Genomic DNA, 26,464 nt, shown 5'->3' on the forward strand with positions numbered 1-26,464 from the left:
ATATTGCATCCTCCATTTTTCTACTTCAAAGTCCTGCATTAAAATGGTGCCAAAGACATCGAAGGACGTTTGGCTCAGGCCAAAAAATTTTCTGGGCAACTAGTGTTTCCAAAAGTGTGCGCTCTGGACTGGAGAATTTGCAATGTATTTATAAAATCAACCTTAACAATGGATGAATAGATGGGACAGTGAAATAAAAATTTCTCTTTCCAAATTTAGGTTCCAAAGAAAATCCAAACCACACATCTGAATGCCATCACCTTTTTAACCTGATCGTGGGCGAGACAAGACCTGCCAATACATTGGCAATACTATCGGACTAGCTATCCAGAGTGCTGGATGCATGATCAAAAAAAATCAGGAAAATTTAAATCCAAGAAACTGAAGAAATAGCCAATCTTTTTTGGAGAGGGGCAAGTGAATAGACATAAAAAAGGAAAACTAAAACTACAATCATATTTCTGTTGATATAATCACAAAACATTCAAAACACATAACATTGCATTCTTTAAACAGAGCTTCAAGCCAATGTACACATGAATCTGGGTGCACAGCTCATTGGTTCCACAAAATTCTTGATTTGATAATCTCATTAAAAATCAATGAAAATCCTCCAAAATGCAGTGAATTTAAAACATCCAAATTTCCAAAATTCTCAGTACACAACCTCTGCAATGCAAATTTGTTCTATATGATATTCCTGCACAATGCCTGGAAAGTACCTTCACTTGACAAATTTATGAACTAGATTTACTCTTCACAATGTATAGTTTGCCCTCACATTCAATTTTTGTGAAGAATTAAATAAAAGTATTTCACTGTACATGCGACAGGTCCTAAAAATGAATACAGCAAAACTGTCACGAAATAATATGGAGTAAATGAATGGAATTTTCCAAAACTGAAATCAAGCAACATGTTAGTTCAGAAATCTGCCAAAAGATTGTCATTCAAGTTACTTTTCCTTGACAACATACCAGTTGTTATTGCAACTTATAAAATTATATGGGTGCTTATTTTCAACAGTGAAAGCAAACTGTCTTGAAACAGAGGCATTTGAAAATACTCTAATCAACTGGGAGTTTGATATAATCATTTTATATGTTAAAATATGCATTTTCAAAACCTTAAGGCAGTCCAGGTTACCAATTCAACTCCAAGAATAAACCTAACTGATCATGAGCCTGTTACTACACAAAACCTATCATAAACAAGACGATATCAAAATCAAAGAACAATAAGCAGCTTTAACTTATCAAAAACGTCAAGAATCAAAGAACCCTCTGGAATCCAGCTGAGAGTTTAAAAAGTTTATTCTCATGAAAGCATCACAAAAATGTTCCCAAACTAATAACTTCATAAGTTTCTTGCTAACAGTTTGAGGTTGAACTAGACTGTTGGCAAACTTGATCCCAAGATGAAAATTTCATACGCTAAAACCAGCTCTAATCCACCTCCATAACATCTCTCAGCCCTTTTTCTCCCTTAGTTCATCTACCACTGAAGCTCTTATCATTTAGCTCCAGACACAAGCATTCGAATGCATTCTTCTCTCTAGTTTTCCATGTAATACTTGAAGGCATTTAACATTCTGCTGCCCATGTCATAACTTGTTCAAAGTCCTGTGCACTTATCAATCCTGTGTTCACAGACATGCACTGCCTTCTGGTTAAACAACACCTTAGTTATAAAAGTGTCAGCTTTGTTTTCAGATTGGACTCTGGTATTACTAATGTCCATCCCTATAATCTCTTCCAACCTCAAAGCCATTTACGATATCTACCCCCTTCCAAGTCTAACCTTTTGATCATTCCCAATTTTAAAAGTTCTGGCCTTTATTCCTGATGAAGGGCTTTTGCCCGAAACGTCAATTTCGAAGCTCCTTGGACCCTGCCTGAACTGCTGTGCTCTTCCAGCATCACTAATCCAGAACATCCTAAACTCCCCTCCTTCTCAAAATGTACTATTTGACCACATTCTTGCTCATTCCTTAAGTGACTCACTGCCAAATGTTGTTTCATAATACTCCTCTGCAACACCCTGCTATGATTATTACATCAAAGAAGCTATATAAATGCAAATTATTGTTTGTCATTTTCAATTTTTATGGAACTATTACATTAAAATGCAATGATTTTAGTGCTTTTACATTTAAAGTGAATTTAATATTAAGCTATAACCACTGTTGAATGGAATTTACAGCAAAGAAGGAAGTAGTGTTTCCAAAACTGTCAACCCTCAGTTGATTAGATCTATCTGTGGGGAAAGAATGGTCCCAAAGCTATGTTCAAGAATTGATAAAGGATTTGAGCACAAATATAAAGAGGAATACTCCAGTATCATACTAAGGTTGTATTGCAACATCAGAGATGCCCTCTCAAGATGATAAGTGACTTCAAGGCACTGGTTCAAGTAACTGCAGAGTTATCCTTGATGTTTAAATCAATATTTATCCCTTAAATCAGAAACAGATTCTCGGTACATTATCATATCAATGTTGTACAGTTTTCTGAGCACATATTAGTTACAACTTGTCTTATATTACAATAGTCATTGCACTTCAAAAAAAACACATTGGATGTGTAATGTGAATTCAGGTCTTTATTTTTCTTTTGAAATTCATTCAATCCACAATTCTGGTTTCCATACGGTTTAATCAAAGCTTATGAATATAGCTGCTTAGTCCCTAAATGCATCCATGCTATTGGCCAAATGCATCATGTGGCAATAAATGCCATTAGCTTTTAAACCACAGGTAAAAATGCTTCTCCAAATTCTTTATTAACTTAATTAAGATGTATTATGCTTACAACCCTAGTTATGACCCCAAACACTAAACAAGTAAAACTCAGAGCTATAGAGATGTACAGCATGGAAACAGACCCTTCGATCCAACCCGTCCATGCCAACCTGATATCCCAACCCAATCTAGTCCCATCTGCCAGCACCCAGACCATATCCCTCCAAACCCTTCCTATTCATATACCCATCCAAATGCCTTTTAAATGTTGCAATTGTACCAGCTTCCACCACTTCCTCTGGGAGACGATTACCACCCTCCCTCAGATCAAGTACAGTAAATCAGAGTGGAGTACCAGTCAGAATAAGCACCAGCCAACAATACATCCTAGATGGGGAAGTTTCAATATCCATCACCAACAGTGGCTTTTTGGAACCATTTTTAACTAAGTCCTAAAGACAACAACTGCCAAACATGGGTTCTGCAGGTGGTAAATGAACACATTCTTTGGAAAATATTGACTGAATCTCTAAGTTTGTGGTCAAGACAAAGATCAGTGGGAGGGTGAGTGGTGAGATGAGTCTGCAGAGGGACAGACAGGTTGAGTGGACATAAGGAACGTAATGTGGGAAAATGGGAGGTCATCTGTTTTGGTAGGAAGAATAGAGGAGCTGAATATTATTTAGATGAAGAAAGACGCAGAAAAGCTACTGAATGGAGGGACTTGGAAGTTCTCATCCATGAATCATAAAAACCTAGAATCCAAGTTCAGTGGGTAATAGGGAAGGCAAATGAAATGTTCGCCTTTATTTCAAAAGGAATAGAATAAAAGAAGTTATGAGATTTTGCTCAAACTATCCAAGGCACTACTCAGATCACAGCTGGAGTACCGTGAGCAGTTTTAGCCCCTTATCTAAAGGAAATATATACTGGCATTGGAGGCAGTCCAATGAAGATTTACTAGGCTAATACCGGATATGGAAGGATTGTCTTGAGGAGGTTGAGCAGATTGAGCCTGTGCTTATTGTAATACAGAATATTATTAAAACATGCATAATTCATAGAGGACCTGACAATGTAGATGTAGATAAGAAGTTCCCTCTTGTGGAAGAGTCTAGAACCAAAAGGCATAATTTCAGAATAAGGGGTTGCTCTTTTACACTAAAGAGAAGGAAGAATGTCCTGAGGGTTGGGGATCTGTAGAATTCTTTACTGCAGAGTGATGTCAGGATTAGGTTAAGTAGATCCAAGTTAAGATATTCAGATTTTAAATAAGTAAGGGAAACAAGGGAATGGGGTGAAAAAGGCTGGCAAGTAGAATCCAGGATAAGATCAGCCACGACCTCAAATGGCAACTTGATGGGCTGCATACCGTACTTTTGCTCCTACATCTTATGGTCATCCTCATCAACTGACCTGTCACTATGCCACTGTCCATGATGGCATTGTCTCCACAGAAGCTATATGACTGAAGTGTTATTCTCACATTATTCAACATTGCTATTGCTGAACATCAAATCACCACCACAAAAACAGGTTATTGCCACATTGTGCACAGCCATTTCCCACAAACAGCAAAGCTGCTACTGATCCTATGTTACAAGCACTACACTTCAAAAAATTGTAAGGACCTTTGAGTCATCCGGTGGTCAAGAAAAGTGCACTATAAATGCAATTCCTTTTTCTTGATATTTGTTTTGCAATTCCAGTTTTTAAAAGGGCTAATTAGCTTTGACTTGTTCAATTGCTATTGTACAATATGAACAGATGTCTCAGGAACCTTAGTCCAGGTCTCTAGATTGATAGCCCAGTTACATAATCACTATGTCGCTATAGCCCAGGTATTATACATAGTTACCTGTAATATTTGCTAAACCAGGTGGTGGCACTATGACAAGGATTTACATTGTTAAACATTTCTAAAAGTTCAAGAATAACACAGCCCCTTACTATAAGAATATATTTTATTCACAAAAACCACATTTAATAGTTCGAGAAAAATGAAAACTATATTGTGCAGTTTTTAAAAATAAAAATCTGAAACTATGGAATACTAGAAAAGCCCTGACTCTTTATGTAATCAGAAACTCCACGGCAGTGGAACTTATTTACAAAAGTTCTCTAACTGCAGAGATATATCTCCACAAGACTTATGAACAGTCATTCATTCGATCACGTCTACTCTGCCATTCATTACCACAGCTGATCTGCTTGTGAGCCATAACTCCATTCTCACATCTGTATCACACAGACACACAAGCTACGCTCTCCCACCCCAAACCCTGGACTCCTTTGCTGATCAAAATGTTGCTGTGAATTTATTCAACATTCTAGCCTCCATTGCTCTCTGTGGAATAGAATTCCACATACCCGCAACTTTCAGAGGTTTAAAATGAAAACAAGCCCCATCACACACTTTAAATGAAAGAAAGTTTCCCATTTAAAACTGTCTTCCATATTTCTGAACTCCTCAACTCTGGTGTCAGCAAGGCCAGCATTTATTGCATATCCCTGACTGTTAAGAGTCAACCACATTGCTGAGAGTTACATGTAGGCCAGACCAGGTAAGGATGGTAGTTTCCTTCCTTAAAGGGTAATAGCATATCAGATGGGATTTTTCCCTGACAATCGACAACAGCTCATGGTCACCGTTAACTCTTAATTCAATTTCCACCATCGACCGTGATGGGTCTTGAACCCTGGTCACAGAACATTATCTGAGTCTCTGGATCAACAGTCTTGCTATAACACAGTGAGGATATCATCTCCCCTGACCTGACATCTGTATCTTGGATCACTGATCTCTCTACGAAGGGGAAACGTTTCTTCCTACTACCCTTCCTATGCCCATTCAAACTTTATACATCTCAATCACACCCTTCTCGATCTCCGCTATTCCAATAAAAACAACCCCTGTCTACGCAATTTCTCCTCATAACCAAAACTCTCCAGCCCAGGCAACATTCTGATCAATCTTGTCTGCCCACCCTCCAATAACATGGATTCTTGAACTGCACACAATACTCGAGCAGTGGCCTCACTAACTTTTTAAACAGTGCCAGCATTACCTCCCTGCTCTCAAGCTTTATGCCTCAGCTACTAAAGTCAAATATCCCAAATGCCTTTTTAACCAATGTAGCCACCTTTCCTTCTACTTTAAGGGACTGATGGATATGCACACTAAGGTCCCTCTCATCCTCAGTGATTCCCAGAATGCTACCATTAGTATGTTCTCTTGTTCTATTTGTTTTACTGGAGTGTATCACCTCTCATGTATCTGGACAGAATTCTATTTCCTATTGATAAGCCAATCCACATCCTCCTGTTACCCAAGGCCACCCTCCTCACTATTTACCATCCCACCAAATTTTGTATCATCCACAACTTTACTGGTCAACTCTCCTACATTCAAAGTCTAAATAATTCACAAATAGCAAGAGTCACAACACCAATCTGGGAGCTCCAGTTTGCTCCCACAGTCCAAAGATGTGCCAGTCAGGTGAATTGGCCAGGCTAAATTGCCCATAGTATTAGGTGCATTAGTCAGGGGTAAGTGTAGGGAAATGGGTCTGGGTGAGTTACTCTTTGGACAGTCAATGTGGACTTGTTGGGCCAAATGGCCTGTTTCCACACTGTTGGGAATCTGATCTAATCCCTGTGGAACTCCAGGTTTCCAGTCACAACCCCTCCCAACTATTAGCTTTTCCTTCCTGTCATTCAGCCTACTGTGGATCCAATTTGCCAAAATTTCCTTGGATCCCATGGGCTCTTGCCGTCACTATCTTGTAGGACTATATCAGAAGTTCACATAACTATGTCAAGTACATTGCTGTCACCTACAGACCGCCAGCTCTTCGAAAAATTCAATCAGCTCGGGTCAGATATGATTGCCCCTTAACAAAGCCCATACTGACTGTTCTTGACTAATCTCTCGCTTTCCAATTGCAGATTAATTCTGTCCCTCAGTATTGCTTCCGATAGTTGATAACAGTACAAGAGTTGGTGCTGTTCATTGTATAATACTTGAATTTGCCTCAGATCTCATCTCCAAATGTCCACACTGTACTCTGTTTCAACTAATATTTTTCATAAACATACATCTGTTGTGGTCCTGTACTGCACATCTGCATAGTTTTGGACAGCATCCAGAAGCAAGAGACAGAATTCCTTAAACCTGCCAACTCAGGCTATAATTTTGCCTTTGCTCCAAGCCCTAAAGATGAAAATACCACCTTTATTAGGTGTTGATTGCTTTTGGAGAATTTTGAAATTCATGGAATTATATAATGAAGAAAGAGGCCATCCACCTGTGCAGGGTGCTCAAAAAGAGCTCTTCAATTCGCATTCCCACTCCCTTGCTTCTTCACCATGACCCAGCAAATTACTCCTTTTCCAGTATATACTTGATTCATTTATGACACTTGATATTAATCTGGCTTCCAATCCCTTGCGACATAATTAGTTCTAAATCTTAACTCAATGCAGATGCTTTTTGTCAATCACTGTAAATCCTTCTGGTGCCTTCTGGTTACTAGCTCACAATAGTAGGAGGTGGTTTATTCCCTCCTGCATTCCTCAACATCCCTCATTAATTTGAACAGCTCTCCTTAATTATTCAGTACTAAGAGTAAACTTAACAGAAACTAAGATTAATACACTCGTCTCTCAGACTATAACATCTTCAATAATATCTCTGATAGAGTCATACAGCATGGAAACAGACCCTTCAGTCCATGTTGGAGCACTACATACGCACCTGGTCACCCTGCTATAGGAAGGATATAATTAAATTGGAAAGGGTGCAGAAAAGAGTTACAGATGTTACAGGACTGGAGGGTTTGAGGTGCAAGGACAGGCTGGATAAGCTGGGACTTATTACCACTGAAGTTTAGGAGCCTAAAGGGTGACTTTGTAGAGATTTACAAAATCACGAGGACAATAGAGAAGGTGAATAGCAAATGTTCTTCAGCAGTTCATAGGTAGAAGGCATGTTTTTAAAGTGAGAGAAGCAAGATTTGTTAAAAACTTGACCCGAGAGACAACTTTTTCCCAGAGACAGTTGTTCATGTGTGGAAAGATCTGCCAGAGGGTGTGGTAGATGCAGGTATAGTTACATTATTTAGAATATGTACATGAGGGATGAAGGTTTAGAGGAAAAGGACCAAATGCAGGCAAATGGGACTAGTTTAGTTTGGAAAACTTGTGCTATTACATATATCTCTAATGCTTCAGCAAATTGGATATAGGTTTGCTCGCTGAGCTGGAAGGTTAGTTTTCAGACATTTCGTCACCATACTAGGTAACATCTTCAGTGAGCCTCCAGATGAAGCAGTAGTGTAGTCTGCTTTCCATTTGTGTGTTTGGGTTTCCTTGGTTGGTGACGTCATTTCCTGTGGCGACATCATTTCCTCAGAGGGGTGGTAAAAGGGATCCAAGTCGATGTGTTTGTTGATAGAGTTCCGATTGGAATACCATGCTTAGAAGAATTCTTGTGCATCTGTTTGGCTTGTCCTAGTAGAAGTGGTGTCCTTCCACATCCATATGCAAGGATACTAGTGAAAGTGGGTCATGTTTTTGTGGCTAGTAGATGTTCATGTATCCTGGTGGCTAGTTTTCTGCCCGTTTGTCGAATGAAGTGTTTGTTACAGTTCTTGCAAGGTATTTTGTAAATCCTTCAACAAATTCTCACATTAGCAACAGGTTTGCAGTAACAATTTTTTGCATTCAAAAATCTGGTGCATTTAACATTTACCTATGTTTTTATGCTTTCACGAAGTATTTCAAATGATTCCTACATTATTGTGCAAAGGGAATTATTAAAATGGAAAGAATAAAAACTATGCTAAATTTGCATCTTTTCTGAACTTAGTATATCACAAAGCACTCCAGAGGCAATTTTTGAAGTACAGTTGATGTTCTGGCCAAAGGAACCTTTGAAACCAATATAAACAAAAATGTAAACAAGTATGAAACAGAGATGATTCACTTTGTGGGATAGATGTTTGACAGGCCACTAAAGCTTTCTGGCTATCCCTTCATCTAGTGGCAGCAAGTTGTTTCCACCTGAAAAGGATAGTCCTGAGGGTGCTACACTGAAGTTGCAGCCTAAGTCATGTACCCAAACCAAGTCAAAATAGCAACAGTCAATGGGATTTATTCTGAATCCTTCAAGAACATCAGAAATCAGAGAATGCAATGGTTAGCAAATCTGCTTGCCAACATCCACAGCACAGGCACCATTCCAAGACAGTAGTGAGTGACAACTGAGAGAAGCTACCCAATGGTCCATAACTCTGCATTCTATCACATATTAATCTATCACAGATTAATTTCCACACCGAAAGTAGCAATTCCCCTTGACAACAGGTTTATGCACAGGCAGCAACTACCTCGAAAAGGTCCTGAAAAGATCTCAGAGTGGGTTCTAGTAAGATCTGACATCATATAGAAACCGTCTTTATTCAGTATTGCTGAAACAAAGATATGTATTTTTGCTGAAGCTTTTCATCTTCTATTCATCAGGACAATTTGCAGGAATACCTGTTCAATGATTTAAAATTTAAATGGCTTGTGAAGAGAATGCATGGAACATTAGAGTTGAGTAACTTTATTTGTCATTTCTGCCGTACACAGCTGGTACAATCAAAATGAGACAGTGTACCTCCAGGACCAAGGTGCTATATGAACGCACAGACTACACAACAGTAGAGTCATACACAGGGCAGCATAAGGGCATAGGAAAGTGCAAAACAGCACAGTAATTCCTGACGAGACAACACAATAGGTACAGTGGTGGACAAATTACAACGTAAAAATGAACAATCATTAATAACACACTATTTTAGCAGCAACTCAATAAGTCATCTGAAAATTGCAAATGGTGTAAGGTGTGATGGCTTCGGGGGGGTGGGGGGAGGGGGGCGGGGAAAGAGAGTGGCTGGAGAAAGCTATTGCACAGTCTGGCCGTGAGAGACTGAATGCTCTGATATCTTCTGCCAGATGGCAAGAGGGAGAAGAGTTTGAATGGGGTATGTGTGGGGTCATCCACAATGCTCTCAGCCTTGCGGATGTAGCATGTGGTGTAAATGTCTGTAATGGAGGGAAGACAGACCCCCAATGATTCTCTCATTTGTCCTTACTGTCCATTGTAGGGTCTTACGATCACAGACAATTCCCGAACCAGGCAGTGATGCAGCTGCTCAGGGTACTCTCAATGGACTCTCTGTAGAATGTGGTGAAGACCATGCATACGTAAACTGTACCGGTTTCTAAACAAAAAAGATTGACAACCACGCACCGGTTCATTTCTCAAGCAATGCTGTCAACCTGCCTGATTTAAGATTTACACACAGCTTTGCAATTAATTGTAAATTAGATTAATGGGGGCATTTTCAATGACAATGCTACATCAAGTCCATCTGCAATAGGGGTTGTACATCAAGGCATCAAAATTTGAATTTCATGTAGTATACATTTCAGATTTCCTTTTGAATTTGGAGACCTAAGAGTTGTCCTAAGGAGTTAGAAATAAAAAACTTTGACAAAATGCATATTTTTTTTCAGCAATGTCAAGTTCAATTCTACCAAACAAGTATTTACAACCTTTGTTGACTTATTCTTTGCCTGTGTACAGGTGTGCTACTAAAACTTGACAAAATCATCTGAATGAAAATCCTACAATTAATCACCTCCATTAGCAGCAACCAACAGTAATGCGCATCCTAGATATCAAATCAGCTGCCTGCACATAATCAACAATGGGCTCCCAGAGGGATCTGTCCTCACACCAGCTCTCGCAAACATATCTACCAACAACTTTCCTCCCAGTGTCACAGCTCTTCACACATGCTGACAATTTTCTATCCAAGCTAATTTTCTATCCTGAACCTGAGGGGCACCAGTATCCTTGGGGGGAGGTTTGCTAGTGCTCTTGGGGGGTGTTTAAACTAACTCTGCAGGGGCATGGGAACCTAGACTGTAGCTTTAGGATGCAGGACCTGGAGTCTAGGGAGGTTAGGAACATGGCATCAATCTCAAAGGAGGGTGCCTGTAAACAGGAAAGTGGCTTGAAGTGTGTATACTTCAATGCAAGAAGTATACGAAATAAGGTAAGTGAACTTGCAGCGTGGGTTCCAACCTGGGATTTCGATGTTGTGGCTATTACGGAGACATGGGAGAACAGGGACAGGATTGGCTGTTGCAGGTTCCAGGGTTTAAATGTTTTAGTAGGGTCAGAGGTGGGGGTAAGAGAGGGGGAGGTGTGGCATTGCTTGTCAAAGATAGTATTACAGCGTGGAAAGGACGATGGATGAAGACTCACCATCTGAGGTAGTTGGGCTGAGGTTAGGAATAGGAAAGGTGAGGTCACCCTGTTAGGAGTTTTCTACAGGCCTCCCAATAGTCCTAGAGATGTAGAAGAAAGGATTGCGAGGATGATTCAGGAGAAGAGTGAAAGTAATAGGGTGGTTGGTATGGGGGTCTTTAACTTTCCTGATATTGACTGGGAAAGCTATAGCTCAAGTTCGTTAGATGGGTCGGTGTTTGTCCAATGTATGCAGGAGGGTTTCCTGACACAATATGTAGACAGGCCAACAAGAGGTGAGGCCATACTGGATTTGGTTCTGGATAACGAACCAGGCCAGGTGTTAGAATTGGAGGTAGGTGAGCACTTTGGGGACAGTGACCACAATTCGGTGACTTTTACTCTAGTGATGGAGAGGGATAAGTGTGCACTGCATGGCAAGAGTTATAGCTGGGGGCAGGGAAATTATGATGCGGTGAGGCACGACTTAGGATGCGTGACTTGGAAAAGTAGGCTTCAAGGCAAGGGCGCAATTGATATGTGGAGCTTGTTCAAGGAGCAACTATTGAGTGTCCTTGATAAGTATGTACCTGTCAGGCAGGGAGGAAAGGGTCGTGTGAGGGAGCCGTGGTTTAATAAGGAATTGGAATCCCTTGTTAAATGGAAGAGGGCGGCCTATGTAAAGATGAGGCGTGAAGGTTCAATTGGGGCGATTGAGAGTTATAAGGTAGCCAGGAAGGATCTGAAGAGAGAGCTAAGAGCAGCAAGGAGGGGACATGAAAAGTCCTTAGTTGGTAGGATGAGGGAAAACCCAAAGGCTTTCTATAGGTATGTCAGGAATAAAAGAATGACTTGGGTAGGAATAGGTCCAGTCAAGGATAGTAGTGGGAAGTTGCCTGTGGAGGCTGAAGAGATCGGGGAGACACTGAATGAATACTTTTCGTCAGTATTCACTCAGGAACTGGACATCGTTGCCGATGTGAATACTGAATCACAATTAATTAGAATGGACGGCTTTGAGGTATGTTGGGAAGAGGTGTTGGAAATTCTGGAAAGGGTGAAGATAGATAAGTCCCCTGGGCCTGATGGCATTTATCCCAGGATTCTCTGGGAAGCAAGGGAGGAGATTGCAGAGCCATTGGCCTTGATTTTTATGTCCTCGTTGTCTACGGGAATAGTGCCAGAAGACTGGGGGATAGCAAATGTGGTCCCCTTGTTCAAGAAGGGGAGTAGGGACAGCCCTAGTAACTATAGGCCGGTGAGTCTCACTTCTATTGTGGGTTAAATCTTAGAGAGAATTGTAAGGCAGAGGATTTATGAACATCTGGATAGGAATAATGTGATCAAGGATAGTCAGCATGGTTTTGTAAAGGGCAGATAGTGCCTCACAAACCTTATTGAATTCTCTGAGAAGGTGACTAAGGAGGTGGATGAGGGTAAAGCGGTAGATGTGGTGTATATGGATTTTAGTAAGGCGTTTGATAAGGTTCCCCATGGTAGGCTACTGCAAAAAATACGGAGGTATGGCATTAAGGGTGCATTAGAGGTTTGGATTAGGAACTGGCTGGCTGGAAGTCAGAGGGTAGTAGTTGATGGTAAAGGTTCATCTTGGAGTGCAGTTACTAGCGGTGTTCCACAAGGATCTGTTTTGGGACCATTGCTGTTTGTCATTTTTATAAATGACCTGGAGGAGGGGCTAGAAGGTTGGGTGAGCAAGTTTGCGGATGATACGAAAGTCGGTGGAGTTGTTGACAGTGAGGAAGGATGTGTCAGGTTACAGAGGGATATGGATAAGCTGCAGAGCTGGGCAGAAAGGTGGCAAATGGAGTTCAATGTGGGTAAGTGTGAGGTGATTCACTTTGGTACGAGTAACAAAAAGATGGGGTACTGGGCTAATGGTCGGATACTTGGTAGTGTGGTTGAGCAAAGGGATCTTGGTGTCCATGTACACAGATCTCTGAAAGTTGCCACCCAGGTAAATAGTGCGGTGAAGGCGGCATATGGCGTACTGGCTTTTATTGCTAGAGGAATTGAGTTCCAGAGTCCTGAGGTCATGTTGCAGTTGTATAAGACTCTGGTGCGGCCGCATCTGGAGTAGTGTGTGCAGCTTTGGTCGCCATACTATAGGAAGGATGTGGAGGCACTGGAACGGGTGGAGAGGAGGTTTACCAGGATGTTGCCTGGTATGGTAGGAAGATCGTATGAGGAAAGTCCGAGGCACTTGGGGCTGTTTTCATTGGAGAAAAGAAGGTTTAGGGGTGACTTGATAGAGGTGTACAAGATGAGTAGGGGTTTAGATAGGGTTGACCAGGAGAACCTTTTTCCACGTATGGAGTCAACTATTACGAGGGGGCATAGCTTTAAATTAAGGGGTGGTAGGTATAGGACAGATGTTAGGGGTAGATTCTTTACTCAGTGAGTCGTGAGTTCATGGAATGCCCTGCCAGTAGCAGTGGTGGACTCTCCCTCTTTATGGTCATTCAAGCGGGCATTGGATAGGCATATGGAGGACAGTGGGCTAGTGTAGGTTAGGTGGGCTTGGATCAGCGCAACATCGAGGGCCAAAGGGCCTATACTGCGCTGTATTGTTCTATGTTCTGAAGAACTACACGACACTGAGAATACATTCTCTGGAAATAACAGATCACGCACTGCTTCACTTGGTCTACCAAACATCTGAGCTCTTTTTTAGAGACTATGGAGGAGTTGCCTCACACCAAGGTAGGTATCCACTTCCAGACAGTGGATGAAGATTATTTCTGGGATTTTAAGCTCAACACAGTTCACGTGGCTTCCTGTGCTGGCACATATCAAATCTGCTGATATCTAGTGAAATTGTCCACCTCAAAACAAAGCTGGTGACAGCTAATGCAGCAGTACCATTGATACAAGATCTCAAAACAAACTACCCACTCATCTCATATTCCTCGGAGACACACTCCACACTGTACAAATTAACAACAGCCCCATCTCTCGATAGAGCACTAGCTGATGCACTGCAAACATCAACTGTAATATGGTCACTGGACCAAGTGGCGAGGTTCCAAGTTTCAACCATCCAGAAAATCTAGACAACTCTCAACAGGTTGTCAATGGGCTAGGGAAGAGGGAACTTGAAAAACTCCAAGTGATTGCGGCCATCCAAGTCAGACCATTGCTCACAAACTGTCTAAATAAACCTTCATGCTGAAAGATCCATTCCTATATCTCAACCATTCACACTCCATTATCTGAAGCTGTTGGATGGATTGTTAACTTCGATATCAAAACAATAAGGGGTTCCCCAGCTACAAGTGAAAAAAAAAGACCTCAAACCAGAGTATAAACTTTAAACTAACTGCTTTGTGATCATTCAACAACTTGTACAGACATTAGAATTACAACAAGGACTTTAATCTAAGCTTCCTATGCAAATGTTTAACAGAAGTGTTTTGGCAGTTTAAAATTTCATTTATTGCTCTTTGGCTGTAATATTGGAAGAAGTTATTACAAGGGGGCATAGCTTTAAATTAAGGGGGGGTAGATATAGGACTGATGTTAGGGGTAGGTTCTTCACTCAGCGAGTCGTAAGTTCATGGAATGCCCTGCCAGTAACAGTGGTGGACTCTCCCTCTTTATGGGTATTTAAGCGGGCATTGGATAGGTATATGGAGGATAGTGGGTTAGTGTAGGTTAGGTGGGCTTTGATCGGCGCAACATCGAGGGCCGAAGGGCCTGTACTGCGCTGTATTCTTCTATGTTCTAAGTTAGTTCTTTTGTTAGAATTCATCGCCAATGCTACAATTCAAATTAGGTTTATAAAATCATAAAGGGGATGGATAGGGTGAATGGACAACGTCTTCACCAGAGGGTAGGGTAGCGGAGTCCAAAACTAGAGGGCATCGGTTTAAGGTGAGAGGGGAGGGATATAAAAAGGGACCTGAAGGGCAACTTTTTCACACAGCGGTGTTGCGTATATGGAAATGAGATGCCAGAGGAAGTGATGGAGACTGGTACAATTACAACATTTAAAAGGCATCTGGATGGACATATGAATAGGAGGGTTTAAGAGGGATATGGGCCAAATGCTGACAAAATATGACTAGATGAATTTAGGATATCTGGTTGGCATGGACAAGTTGGACCAAAGGGTCTGTTTCCATACCGTATATCCCAATGGCTATCTACTCAGACAACTAATACGGCTCTAAACTAAAACAAATTCCACAATAGTGTAAATTCCATGGACAGAACATGTTGCTAGGGGTCCTTTTCCAGGTGAGCGACAATGCCTAATAATTGGCATTGTATAACATGGGCAGCTTTTTCATTTAAAAGAAACATTGCTGTACTTATGATGCCATGAGATGGCAACAGCAGAAATTTGTTCAAGGTATGCAGCCATTTATTTGATTTATTTATTGTCATGTGTAACTTGTTACAAAATACAGTGGGGGGGGGGAAAAAAAGTGTTGTATATTGCCACACTCTCCAGCGCCATCTTAAAAATAAACAGAGACAGAATGGAAAGGCAGAAAAAGGATATAAAGATTTCAAGAAGTCCACATTTACTGTCCTTCTTTAGTGCTCCATCATTGAGCATGGGCCTGGTGACCAGGCATACATCCCCTTCTCCGTGTCCCCACTGAAACAAAGGTCGCTAATGTGCGGTACCAGCTCACCTCCACCAAATCCCTCACCACTCAGTCCTCACGGGGCATCACCAATGCAGATGCTGCCGGGTATTGCTCCAGCTGAAATTTGACACCACTAGTACGAGTCTACTTCAGGCCCATCTCACCAATGCAGCCAGGCATGGTACTAGGCCCAAGCACACATCCATCAATCTGCACAAGGCCCAGATGCCGCCAGGAACCCAAACTCACCACCGCAGCAGCCACGAGTCAATGCTAGGACCACCTTGACAATGCAGAAGCCACCAGGAACCCAAACTTACCTCTAACGTCGCTTTCTTGAGCCCGTTCTGCTGGGCCAATTCGACGCCACCACCAAACTCTTCACCAAGAGGCAAGTAATATAAAATAATGGAGAAGTAAAAAGGAACAAAAGAAGAGGGAAGGAAAAAAAAAAAGAGAAAAGCGGACAGACCTTGGACTCAGAGGGCCTACTCCACTGCCATCTTACAGGACCGTTCACTGTTTTGAAGGGTATAGACAGATAATGTGCAGAGCATTAAACTCTCCAGTAACTAAAAATACAGGAAATGGTCACCCTGAGAAAGTAGCATGTATTGCATTTCCTGAACCTAACCCCAACAGTTGGAGAAATTCTTAGCATGCCTTCCCTCATTCAAGAATCCATTAATCCCCTCATTTGTAAACTTCAGCTTAAGATCTCTATAATATCAACATCTGCTAATAAAATCCTGCTCTCCCTCTGCCCTCACTCCCATACATTGGAATCTACAAAACACACAATTTAAAACGACTGAGTTAATTTTTTAACCTTTGTTCATCACTTCATTCTTTCTTGGTGTCTAACTTCTTGCAGCTCCACAAACGCCAAATCTCGGAGTTCCTCCAACTTCGTCCTCAGGTCTAATACTTGCACTTTCCACACCATTATTGATGTGTACAAACCTAGGCATGCAAAGTCACCTTCACAGCAAAGTGTTGTCAATCACTCGAGACCATGCAAGGGAATGGCAACCTGCCCAATTTCTGTGTGAAATGCAACCACCATGGAAGAGAATTCAACAACATAAAGGGCAATACATCAAATGGAAAATGATAAAGGGTCAAATTTAAACAAAAAAACAGCCAAAATAGGCACCATTATACTGCAAAAAATAGCCATATCTACTGATTGTCTTGCATTATTATGGATTGCTACAGATGTGAAATACCTTTTATTTGTACAATTACAGTTTTAAAATGACTGTAGGAATCAGCTATGCCAACCCAAATAGTCACAACTACTAGAATAGTTGATTATATTAACATTTAGAACTGCTTCACAAATAAGGCAGGAAACAAGTAATTTCAAGAGGCATTATTTATGCTCCACTCCCACTCCCACTCCCCAAAAGACAAGAAAAACAATGCTTCAAAAACATTAAGAGTATCCATTGATGGAGGTACAGACATTTACTAAAGAGGGTCTCTCAAATATAAGACATCCATCGGGTGATATGCTTTTATTTCAAAACTAATGGAGTTCTGGAATCTTGCTCCAAAAAGGCTGAGACGAGAACAAAATATTTTTCTTTAAATTGCACCTTAGTCCGAATCTCTGCAGAACCACAACTACCATACCATGTTTTTATTCCCCATTTCTTCTGCTCATACCTGCGGGGCTTCAGGCATATTGCTAATTTACTGCTGAACTAGTTTTGTTAAATCAGACTCATTACCAGTCAGATTGAAATTGCTCAAATCTATTTTAGTCAGGATGGATGCCAAAGAGGAATGGAAGGCTTTCACCTTGTTTTCTTGTAAGCAATGCAAGATGTGTCAGAGTGTGGACATGGATACCAGCATTACACGTGGGGACACCTCCCATCTTGTGCGTGGCAGGTACTCATGTGACTCAGCCAATGTTGTCTATCTTATACGTTGCAGGCAAGGATGCCCTGAGGCATGGTACATTGGGGAAACCAAGCAAAGGCAAAGGCAACGACAACAGATGAATGGGCACCGTACAACAATCGACAGGAGTGTTCCCTTCCAGTTGGGGAACACTTCAGCAGTCCAGGACATTCGACCTCAGACGTTCGGGTGACCATCCTCCAAGGCGGACTTCAGGACAGGCAGCAGTGAAAAGTGGCTGAGCAGAGGCTGATTGCTAAGTTTGGTACGCAGAGGGAGGGTCTCAACCGGGACCTTGGGTTCATGTCACACTGCAGGTGACCACCATTGCACTATACACACACACAGATACTCCTACACACACGCATACACATGGACACACACATACACAGACACTTACACACGCCCTTACAGACACACACTCCCACAGGCATCCCTTCAGAGACTTAGGCCACTCTACACTCATGCATACATATATACACTTTCTCTCACTGACACTCTCAATCCCCCAGCGCAGACACACGCACATACTCCCACACTCACATGCACCCCCTCACAGACTTAAGACACTCTGCACTCACTACACACACATATACGCTCTCTCACACTCACAACCCCCAACCCAGACAGACACAAAGACCCGTATGCACACACATATTTTGTGGGGTGAATTTTAATTGCGGAGTTATATTGTACTTTGCTCAAAAACTGCATGAATTCATGTAAAACACTCACTTTTTAGATTAGAATCAATCTAATCATCATGGCATAGACAGAGAACAAAGGGGGCTAACACCTTCAACATATTGTCTAGCTAACATCAATTGTTACAGCTAACCTGAGAATGCAACTTTTAAAAAAGGTTTTGTGATTTACACATGAAAGAAGAGAAACTATCATGGTGTCCGAATAGATGAAAGAACTCAACAGAAAATCAACGTATTTTTCAATGTATAATTTCAGTTACATCACACTGTAAATTCTTGCTATAAATTCTGTGCCTTACAATTGTGTCCTCCACTATCACCTGATGAAGGAGCGTCGCTCCGAAAGCTAGTGTGCTTCCAATTAAACCTGTTGGACTATAACCTGGTGTTGTGAGATTTTTAACTTTGTACACCCCAGTCCAACACTGGCAATCTCCAAATCATGACCTTGTTTTCTGCTATAGTCACAAATTAGATCCAAGGATTAAATGCATTTCCTACTCAGGAAGCTACTGCAGATATATGTCATTACAAGGCTACAGGCAACACTAGGAGAAAGTGAGGACTGCAGATGCTGGAGATCAGAGCTGAAAAATGTGTTGCTGGAAAAGCACAGCAGGTCAGGCAGCATCCAAGGAGCAGGGGAATCGACGTTTCGGGCATAAGCCATTCTTCAGGAAGAAGGGCTTATGCCCGAAACGTCGATTCCCCTGCTCCTTGGATGCTGCCTGACCTGCTGTGCTTTTCCAGCGACACATTTTTCAGTACATGCAACACTACATAAAATGACCAGAGTAAAAAAAAATGACAGCAAGGTGCATTAAACATATCTGCTTGTTCAGTTTCTAACAGATGCATCAGATTAGAAACTTTATTGAGCCAAAACTTTAAAAACCTTAAGTTTTCAGAACAATAATATTTCCAGCAATGAAACAATCCAGCTGCTTTCCAGAAACACATCTACGTTTCCAAAGAATTAATAAAATGTAAATATTCTACGTGTGCTTAAATCAACGAGATGTAATGGATATTCTGATAGCCCTTCTCTAGTCATACCAGCTTATTGAAAAAAAACAAAGATATTCAACCAAAAACAAACTACTTCTCATGTACTTAATCAGAAATGTCAACAAGGTAAGTTGGAACAAAACTTCCCCTATATGAATAACTAAACCTGCAATAGCTCAACTACATGACGGAGCAGATTAGAGCCAAAGTACAGTCAAAAGAAGGCAATCTTCAAAATAATTGCTGCTACGACTTCCTTCAGCGAGATAATTTTCTTTTTCAGTTTTAAAATCTTGGTGGATAATTATTTTGTACCTTTGCAGAATTTAGTCCAATTGTACATAATTGTATGTAAAGTGAAACCCACAAATGGTTAAATGCCTCTTAATCCTCATTGCCTTTGGAAATAAAATGATCCAGTGAGTAGCAGAAGTTAACACAAGATTTGAACATTTTGAAAAAAGTACAGTGTTAATAAGGAACTAAAATAAGCCAAAGTTGGTCAGACAAGGAAGAAATAAATGTACTGTGTGGACAGATATGTACATTATGGGAACAGCCACAAGACAGTGCTGCAAGCCTCAATTAACTATAAAACAGAATCTTTGTCCACAATTTTGCCTTTAACCAAAATACCTCTACAAATCCCTGAAGACCTGCAGCTAAAATAACATGCTAAGATACACAAACATGCTAAGATACACACATCATTTTGATGGAAAGACATATCTGGATACAACCATCCAAGCTGTAACTTGAGAAGTCATAGCAATTACTTGCATTCATTTAGTAACTTCAATAAAGTAAAATCCTAAAGGCCTTGAGAAACAAAAATAAAGTGTAATGGATAAACCAAGCTTAAAAGCAGTGATTAGGAGTACCATGGCTAAAGCTTTGCTCTGGAACAAAGGTTGTAAAGTGGTTTCTAAAGAAGTGGAGGGAAAAACACATTTTGCTGTAGATGGGTAAAAGCCAAACAGTGCAATAAAGCACTGCCCATAAAAATGATGCAATTGATTTGTGGGCCAAACAGTTTAGGATCTTGAATGGAGCAAGACCTAATCTCTGGTCTTCCTCAAATTCTTTGTAATCAACTTTGAGGAAGGGTCACTCGACCTGAAACATTAACTCTCATTTCTCTCCACAGATGCTGCCAGACCTGTTAAGCTTTTCCTGCAATGTCTGTTTTTGTTTCTAACTTACAGCATCCGCAGTTCATAGTCATAGAATCATAGAAACGTACAGCATGGAAATAGACCCTTCGATCCAACTCGTCCATGCCGACCAGATATCCCAACCCAATCTAGTCCCACCTGCTAGCACCCGGCCCATATCCCTCCAAACCCTTCCTATTCATATACCCATCCAAATGCCTCTTAAATGTTGCAGTTGTACAAGCCTCCACCATTTCCTCTGGCAGCTCATTCCATACATGTACCACCCTCTGTGTGAAAATGATGCCCCTTAGGCCTCTTTTATATCTTTCTCCTCTCACCCTAAACCTATGCCCTCTAGTTTTGGACGCCCCGACCCCAGGGAAAAGACTTTGCCTATTTATCCTATCCATGCCCCTCATAATTTTGTAAACCTCTAGAAGGTCACCCCTCAGCCTCCAACGCTCCAGGGAAAACAGCTTTAGCCTGTTCAGCCTCTCCCTCTAGTTCAAATCCTCCAACCCTGGCAACATCCTTGTAAATCTTTTCTGAACTCTTTGAAGTTTCATAACATCTTTCCAATAGGAAGGAGACCAGAATTGCACGCAATATTCCAAAGTGGCCTAACCAATATCCTGTACAGCCGCAACATGACCTCCCAACTCCTGTACTCAATACTCTGACCAATAAAAGAAAGCATACCAAATGCCTCCTTCACTATCTACCTGCGACTCCACTTTCAAGGAGTTATGAACCTGCACTCCAAGGTCTCTCTGTTCAGCAACACTCCCTAGCACCTTACCATTAAGTGTATAAGTCCTGCTAAGATTTGCTTTCCCAAAAATGCAGCACTTCATATTTATCTGAATTAAACTCCATCTGCCACTTCTCGGCCCATTGGCCCATCTGGTCTAGATCCTGTTGTAATCTGAGGTAACCCTCTTCGTTGTCCACTACACTTCCAATTTTGGTGTCATCTGCAAACTTACTAACTGTACCTCTTATGCTCGCATCCAAATCATTTATGTAAATGATAAAAAGTAGAGGACCCAGCACCGATCCTTGTGGCACTCCACTGGTCACAGGCCTCCAGTCTGAAAAACAACTCTCCATCACCACCCCCTGTCTTCTACCTTTGAGCCAGTTCTGTTTCCAAATGGCTAGTTCTCCCTGTATTCCATGAGATCTAACCTTGCTAATCTGTCTCCCATGGGGAACCTTTTAGAATGCCTTACTGAAGTCCATATAGATCACATCTATCGCTCTGCCCTCATCAATCCTCTTTGTTACTTCTTCAGAAAACTCAATCAAGTTTGTGAGACATGATTTCCCACACACAAAGCCATGTTGACTATCCCTAATCAGTCCTTGCCTTTCCAAATACACGTACATCCTGGCTCTCAGGATTCCCTCCAACAACTTGCCCACCAACATCAGGCTCACCGGTCTATAGTTCTCTGTCTGGTCTTTACCGCCCTTCTTAAACAGTGCCAACCTCCAGTCTTCCGGCACCTCATCTGTGGCTGTCGATGATACATATCTCTCAGCAAGAGGCTCAGCAATCACTTCTCACAGAGTTCTCGGGTCCTCCTGATCAGGTCCTGGGGATTTATCCACCTTTATCCGTTTCAGGACATCCAGTACTTCCTCCTCTGTAATATGGACATTTTGCAAGGTGTCACCATCTATTTCCCTACAGTCTATATCTTCCATATCCTTTTCCACATTAAATACTGATGCAAAATACTCATTTAGTATCTCCCCCATTTTCTGCAGCTCCACACAAAGGCCTCCTTGCTGATCTTTGATTTATTTTGGTTTCCTTTTTATTCATGTCCATTTTAACCACCGGAACCTGTGTTACAATCAAGTGGGTTAAAATATGAAGAAAATTTTGAAAAATTTAAATATGACCACTCTTCACCTGGTTATAACACCTGTAACTAATTGCCAACATGAATTAAACTATAACTTGTTACCCACGAAAGACTTTTCTAGCTAGACCAGAAGTTGTTTCTCTCCACCCTATTTGTCCAAGTGAGCCATGTAGTTTCCAACACTTCACCAACAAATATCACCATAAGCAACAGCTCACTGCAGCCTGAGATGGCATGACCATACCACCTGGTAGGCAACAGTGCAGATTTAAAATGACAATTCACCCAACAAAAACATGAACAATGGTGTAAGATCTTCCAACTCAACTTCAAGTTGCCTGCTCATACAGCACAGTGACTGGTTGATTCCTTAATTTCCTTTCACAACAGGTGCAATCTTCCAAGATGTGCAGAGGAATAGAGAATGAGAGTAAGATCCTGCTCCTTTTGTTGCAAAATAATTTCATTTCACTTCTCTAACGGACAAGAGCAGCTGTTGAAAGAGTTCATTTGTGGATTCCCAAGTCTTGCACTATTGCCCCTCCAAGCAAGATATTCACACTCAGACTTGCATAATCAATTCATGAAATGTGAAAATCAAATTAAAACAGCAGATGCAACTTTTTGATGCTGACTTAGTTGCCTGGTTTCAAAATTTTAGAAAACCACTTCAGATGGTTTACTGTACTCTAGATGACTTCCTGGACTTGCCTCAATCATAGGTAAGCAACCCTGGCATCCATTTTACCTCAAAGTTTATCTTCTTTTAAAAAAAGATTTTAGTCCATGAGAGGTCTCAGGTATGAAAATCAGGTGATAGAACTTACATTCTGAGTGCCTATCTTAACAGGAAGGTCACAAAGCAAAATATTTATTTAACAAAATGTAAATTCTAAATGGAATTAAACTGCAACTTGTGCTGAACTTTATTTCTCTTTAGTTACCATTGCTATTTGTAATAAGCACAAGTAATGAATCATTATGAATAATTAATAATAGGAGAAATGTATTAAGATGGAACACTGTTGAAATGGTGCAATTTGGGAATCATTTATCCATGCTCAATACATTGAATAGTGTTTCAAAAGACGTTGTGCCATGACACCACACTCCCCCACTCCTCCTTTCCATTCCTATGGCATGACTTACAACAAAACTTCATTGATCATTTTAAAACATTGCATCGCTATCTACCCAAACCATGGGTTGAGTCAGTCATTAAATGAAATAATTAGGGACCGAACTGTACAATGCAAAATTTCAGTGTTATGATTACCTTTGAACAACTTACATACACAGGACATTTAACAGAGTTGAATGCTTCAAGGCAGATCAAGCACAAATTAATAAAAACCTTTTTGCATCTATTATAGCTTGGTATCAAGAGGAGACACTTGGAAAAATGCATAAAGATGTTATAAAAGAGGTAAAGTTTAAAGGGTATCTTCAAAAAAGTGAGATAAAAGACAATATTGTTTGGGAACGTAATTCCAATTTTTAGGGCAAAGCCAGCTAACAGCATGACTGCCAGTGATGGTGTGATGAAAATCAAGGAAGTCTAAGAGGCCAGAATTATGAGTTGGTCAAAACCTCTGAGGCTTAAAGCTGTAGGCAGGTACACTGATAGAAAAAGGCAAGGTCACAAAGGAACGTAGACAAAAACTGCACAATAGCACATAACATCAAGTATGGCATTTTATGGTCTTTTATAGCCAGAAAAATAGGTGTATTGTATATTACAGTAAAATGTTACCTTCTCTGATTGCTGTGAATGGGGTTCCTTCCTCTTCTTGTAGCCTGATGACCTTTAAAGCTACCAACTTCCCATGCACTCTGAGGTAAGAAAATATTAGTATCAGTTAGTCGACCAAAACACAAATTCACAAATTCCTTTAGTAAGAGGATACTTCTTGCTAAACAGTTTTTTTCAAAATTTTCAAATAACTCTACTTTCTTGAAGTACTGTTATTTTTATTTTCTTCTCAAACATTAGTTTAATTAAAATGTTAAAATATAAATACACATACAGCTGTTTATACAAAGGTCAAATTTGGTGGAAACCAGTTTCAATCATAATAGAGGATTTCAATCTGACATCAACAAATAAGTAACTCTTCTATCTGTAGTGCAGATCCCTAAAACACAACACAAGGCTTATTCCTTATGTTCTAACAACAGGACTAAGCAATCTCCAGTTCAACTTCAGAGGGCATGACATTCACAATTTCCACCATGAAAATAGTCTGGTTAGTGAAATTATCAACTGGCCACACTTTTTGTCAGGGCAGACCATTTGCACTTGAAAGTTAACATGAAGAAGTATCAGATTGTGCACAGCCACTCCACACACTATTGTGGTTTTCTTAAAGTACATGAATTATACTTAGACAAGTTCTTAGAAGTTGTTGCTCAACTTCAGTATCAAAATATCTTCCATTAACCCGAGCGCTTCTCAAAACAACAGTGACGTGACGGTGAGCTTTTGTTAGACTCCTGATTTTCTTTAAAAAAACTCTTGTGCTGGGACCTTCTACTGGAGAAATACTGGCTCAAGACATCTTCTTAATGCCTCAACCCCAGCTCCGTTTGTAGTGGGATCGCATCAAAAAAATGCCAGAAATGGCAATGTCTCATGGTTGTATAATGTTCAGTACCATTCACAAGTGCTCAGATACTTACTTAAGCAGACCTGGATAATATCCAGGTTTGGCCTGAAAAAGTGACAAGTAACATTCATACCAATGACCATATCCAACAATCAGTGCTTCACATTCAAATTGAGTAATTATTAACAAATCCCTCACTGACATCATCCTGGGGGTTATCATTGTCCTGAAACCAAATCCATAAACATTTACTCTCTCTATCACAGACTCTCAGTAGCAGTAGTGTGTATTATTTACAAGATGCACTGCAGAAATTGAAAGATTTTTAGACAGCCCCTTCCAAACCCATGACCACTTCCATCGAGGAGAAGTACAGCAGACACATGGGAACACCATGTTCAAGAACCCCTGAAAGCTACTCACCACCCTGACTTGGAAATACATTGCCCTTCCTTCACCGTCACTGGGTCAGAATCCTGGAATTTCCTCCCCAAGGGCATTGTGGGTCGATATCAAATGGATTGTAGTAGCTCAAGGCAGCAGCTCAACCTTCAAGGCTGACTAAATGATGGCCAAGACAACAGCACATACATTGCGTGAAAGAAAATTTGAGCAAGCTCTCAGGAATGAATGACACCAAAGAGTGAGCTTGCTGCTGAACATGAGCAAAGTTATCCAGTGAAGTATCAAAGGAAAAAGGAATCATTAAAGCAAAAGTTGCCTGAAAAGTACATTAATTGTCCTTTTGGACTGGGCTTACAACAAGATTAGGCTCTTTTGTATGAAATGTTTTATAGACTGCAGAGCAGTAAACGAGACCACAAACAAGATTTTAAATTGAACTGATTACCAATGCGATCACATTATGAACACAAGGTAAAAATGATCGACAGTGAAAGAATAAAGTCCATCTTCTATTTCATTCACTGTCATCATTATTGGTTAAAGGAAGCTGGCACCCAGCTTATCAGATTCACCCGAACCAACATTTCATTTTTAAAGCTACTTCTGCTGGAAGCATGAATCAGCTGACAGAAGGCTGTATCCTGGAGAGGAGTTGATACTGTTTATGCAGATGTAAAATAGTGACTGCAGCTCACAGAGTCAGATATCTGAATCCATTACAATGTTTATCAGCAGGAAGAATTTTAGAATTCTCCAGTTATCACGGATTTCAGCACCTCCCACTGAGAAGTTCAGATTCTAAATTATAGATGAGCAAACGGCTTTGAGAATAGCACAGAAAAAACAGAAACACATCACTGACATTCAGTGCCATGATTCTTTGTTTAAGCATACACCAACCTACAATTTTCCAGAACTGTGATTAAAAAAAATGAAGATATCAGACACAGCAACAAAAATGGGAGGGTAGGTAGCAACTTATTTTTTATACCTCTAACTTCACTGTACTGCTCGCGTGTCTACCATTGATTGCTGGCACGGCAGATTTTGTTTTAAGATGATGAGAAAAAAAAAATTAGCTTATAAGAAGCTCAAAGTCCAGATGTTTTCAGAAAAACTTGTGCTGCAGTTGAACCAG

At 40.7% G+C, this 26,464-nt stretch overlaps 1 protein-coding gene across 5 annotated transcripts in view; it reads right to left on the reverse strand.

The window, feature by feature from the left end:
* The window catches only part of cdk14 (cyclin dependent kinase 14), a 672,936-nt gene that overhangs the window by 420,026 nt on the left and 226,446 nt on the right, over window positions 1-26,464 (reverse strand). For all 5 annotated transcript variants that reach the window (XM_072575800.1, XM_072575798.1, XM_072575802.1 and 2 more), the window contains one exon: window positions 24,069-24,148. In XM_072575800.1, coding sequence (XP_072431901.1) covers window positions 24,069-24,148 — 80 coding nt within the window. The remainder of the gene's footprint in view (window positions 1-24,068; window positions 24,149-26,464) is intronic.

Source organism: Chiloscyllium punctatum, chromosome 8, assembly GCF_047496795.1.
Source record: "Chiloscyllium punctatum isolate Juve2018m chromosome 8, sChiPun1.3, whole genome shotgun sequence".
Lineage (NCBI taxonomy): Eukaryota > Metazoa > Chordata > Chondrichthyes > Orectolobiformes > Hemiscylliidae > Chiloscyllium > Chiloscyllium punctatum.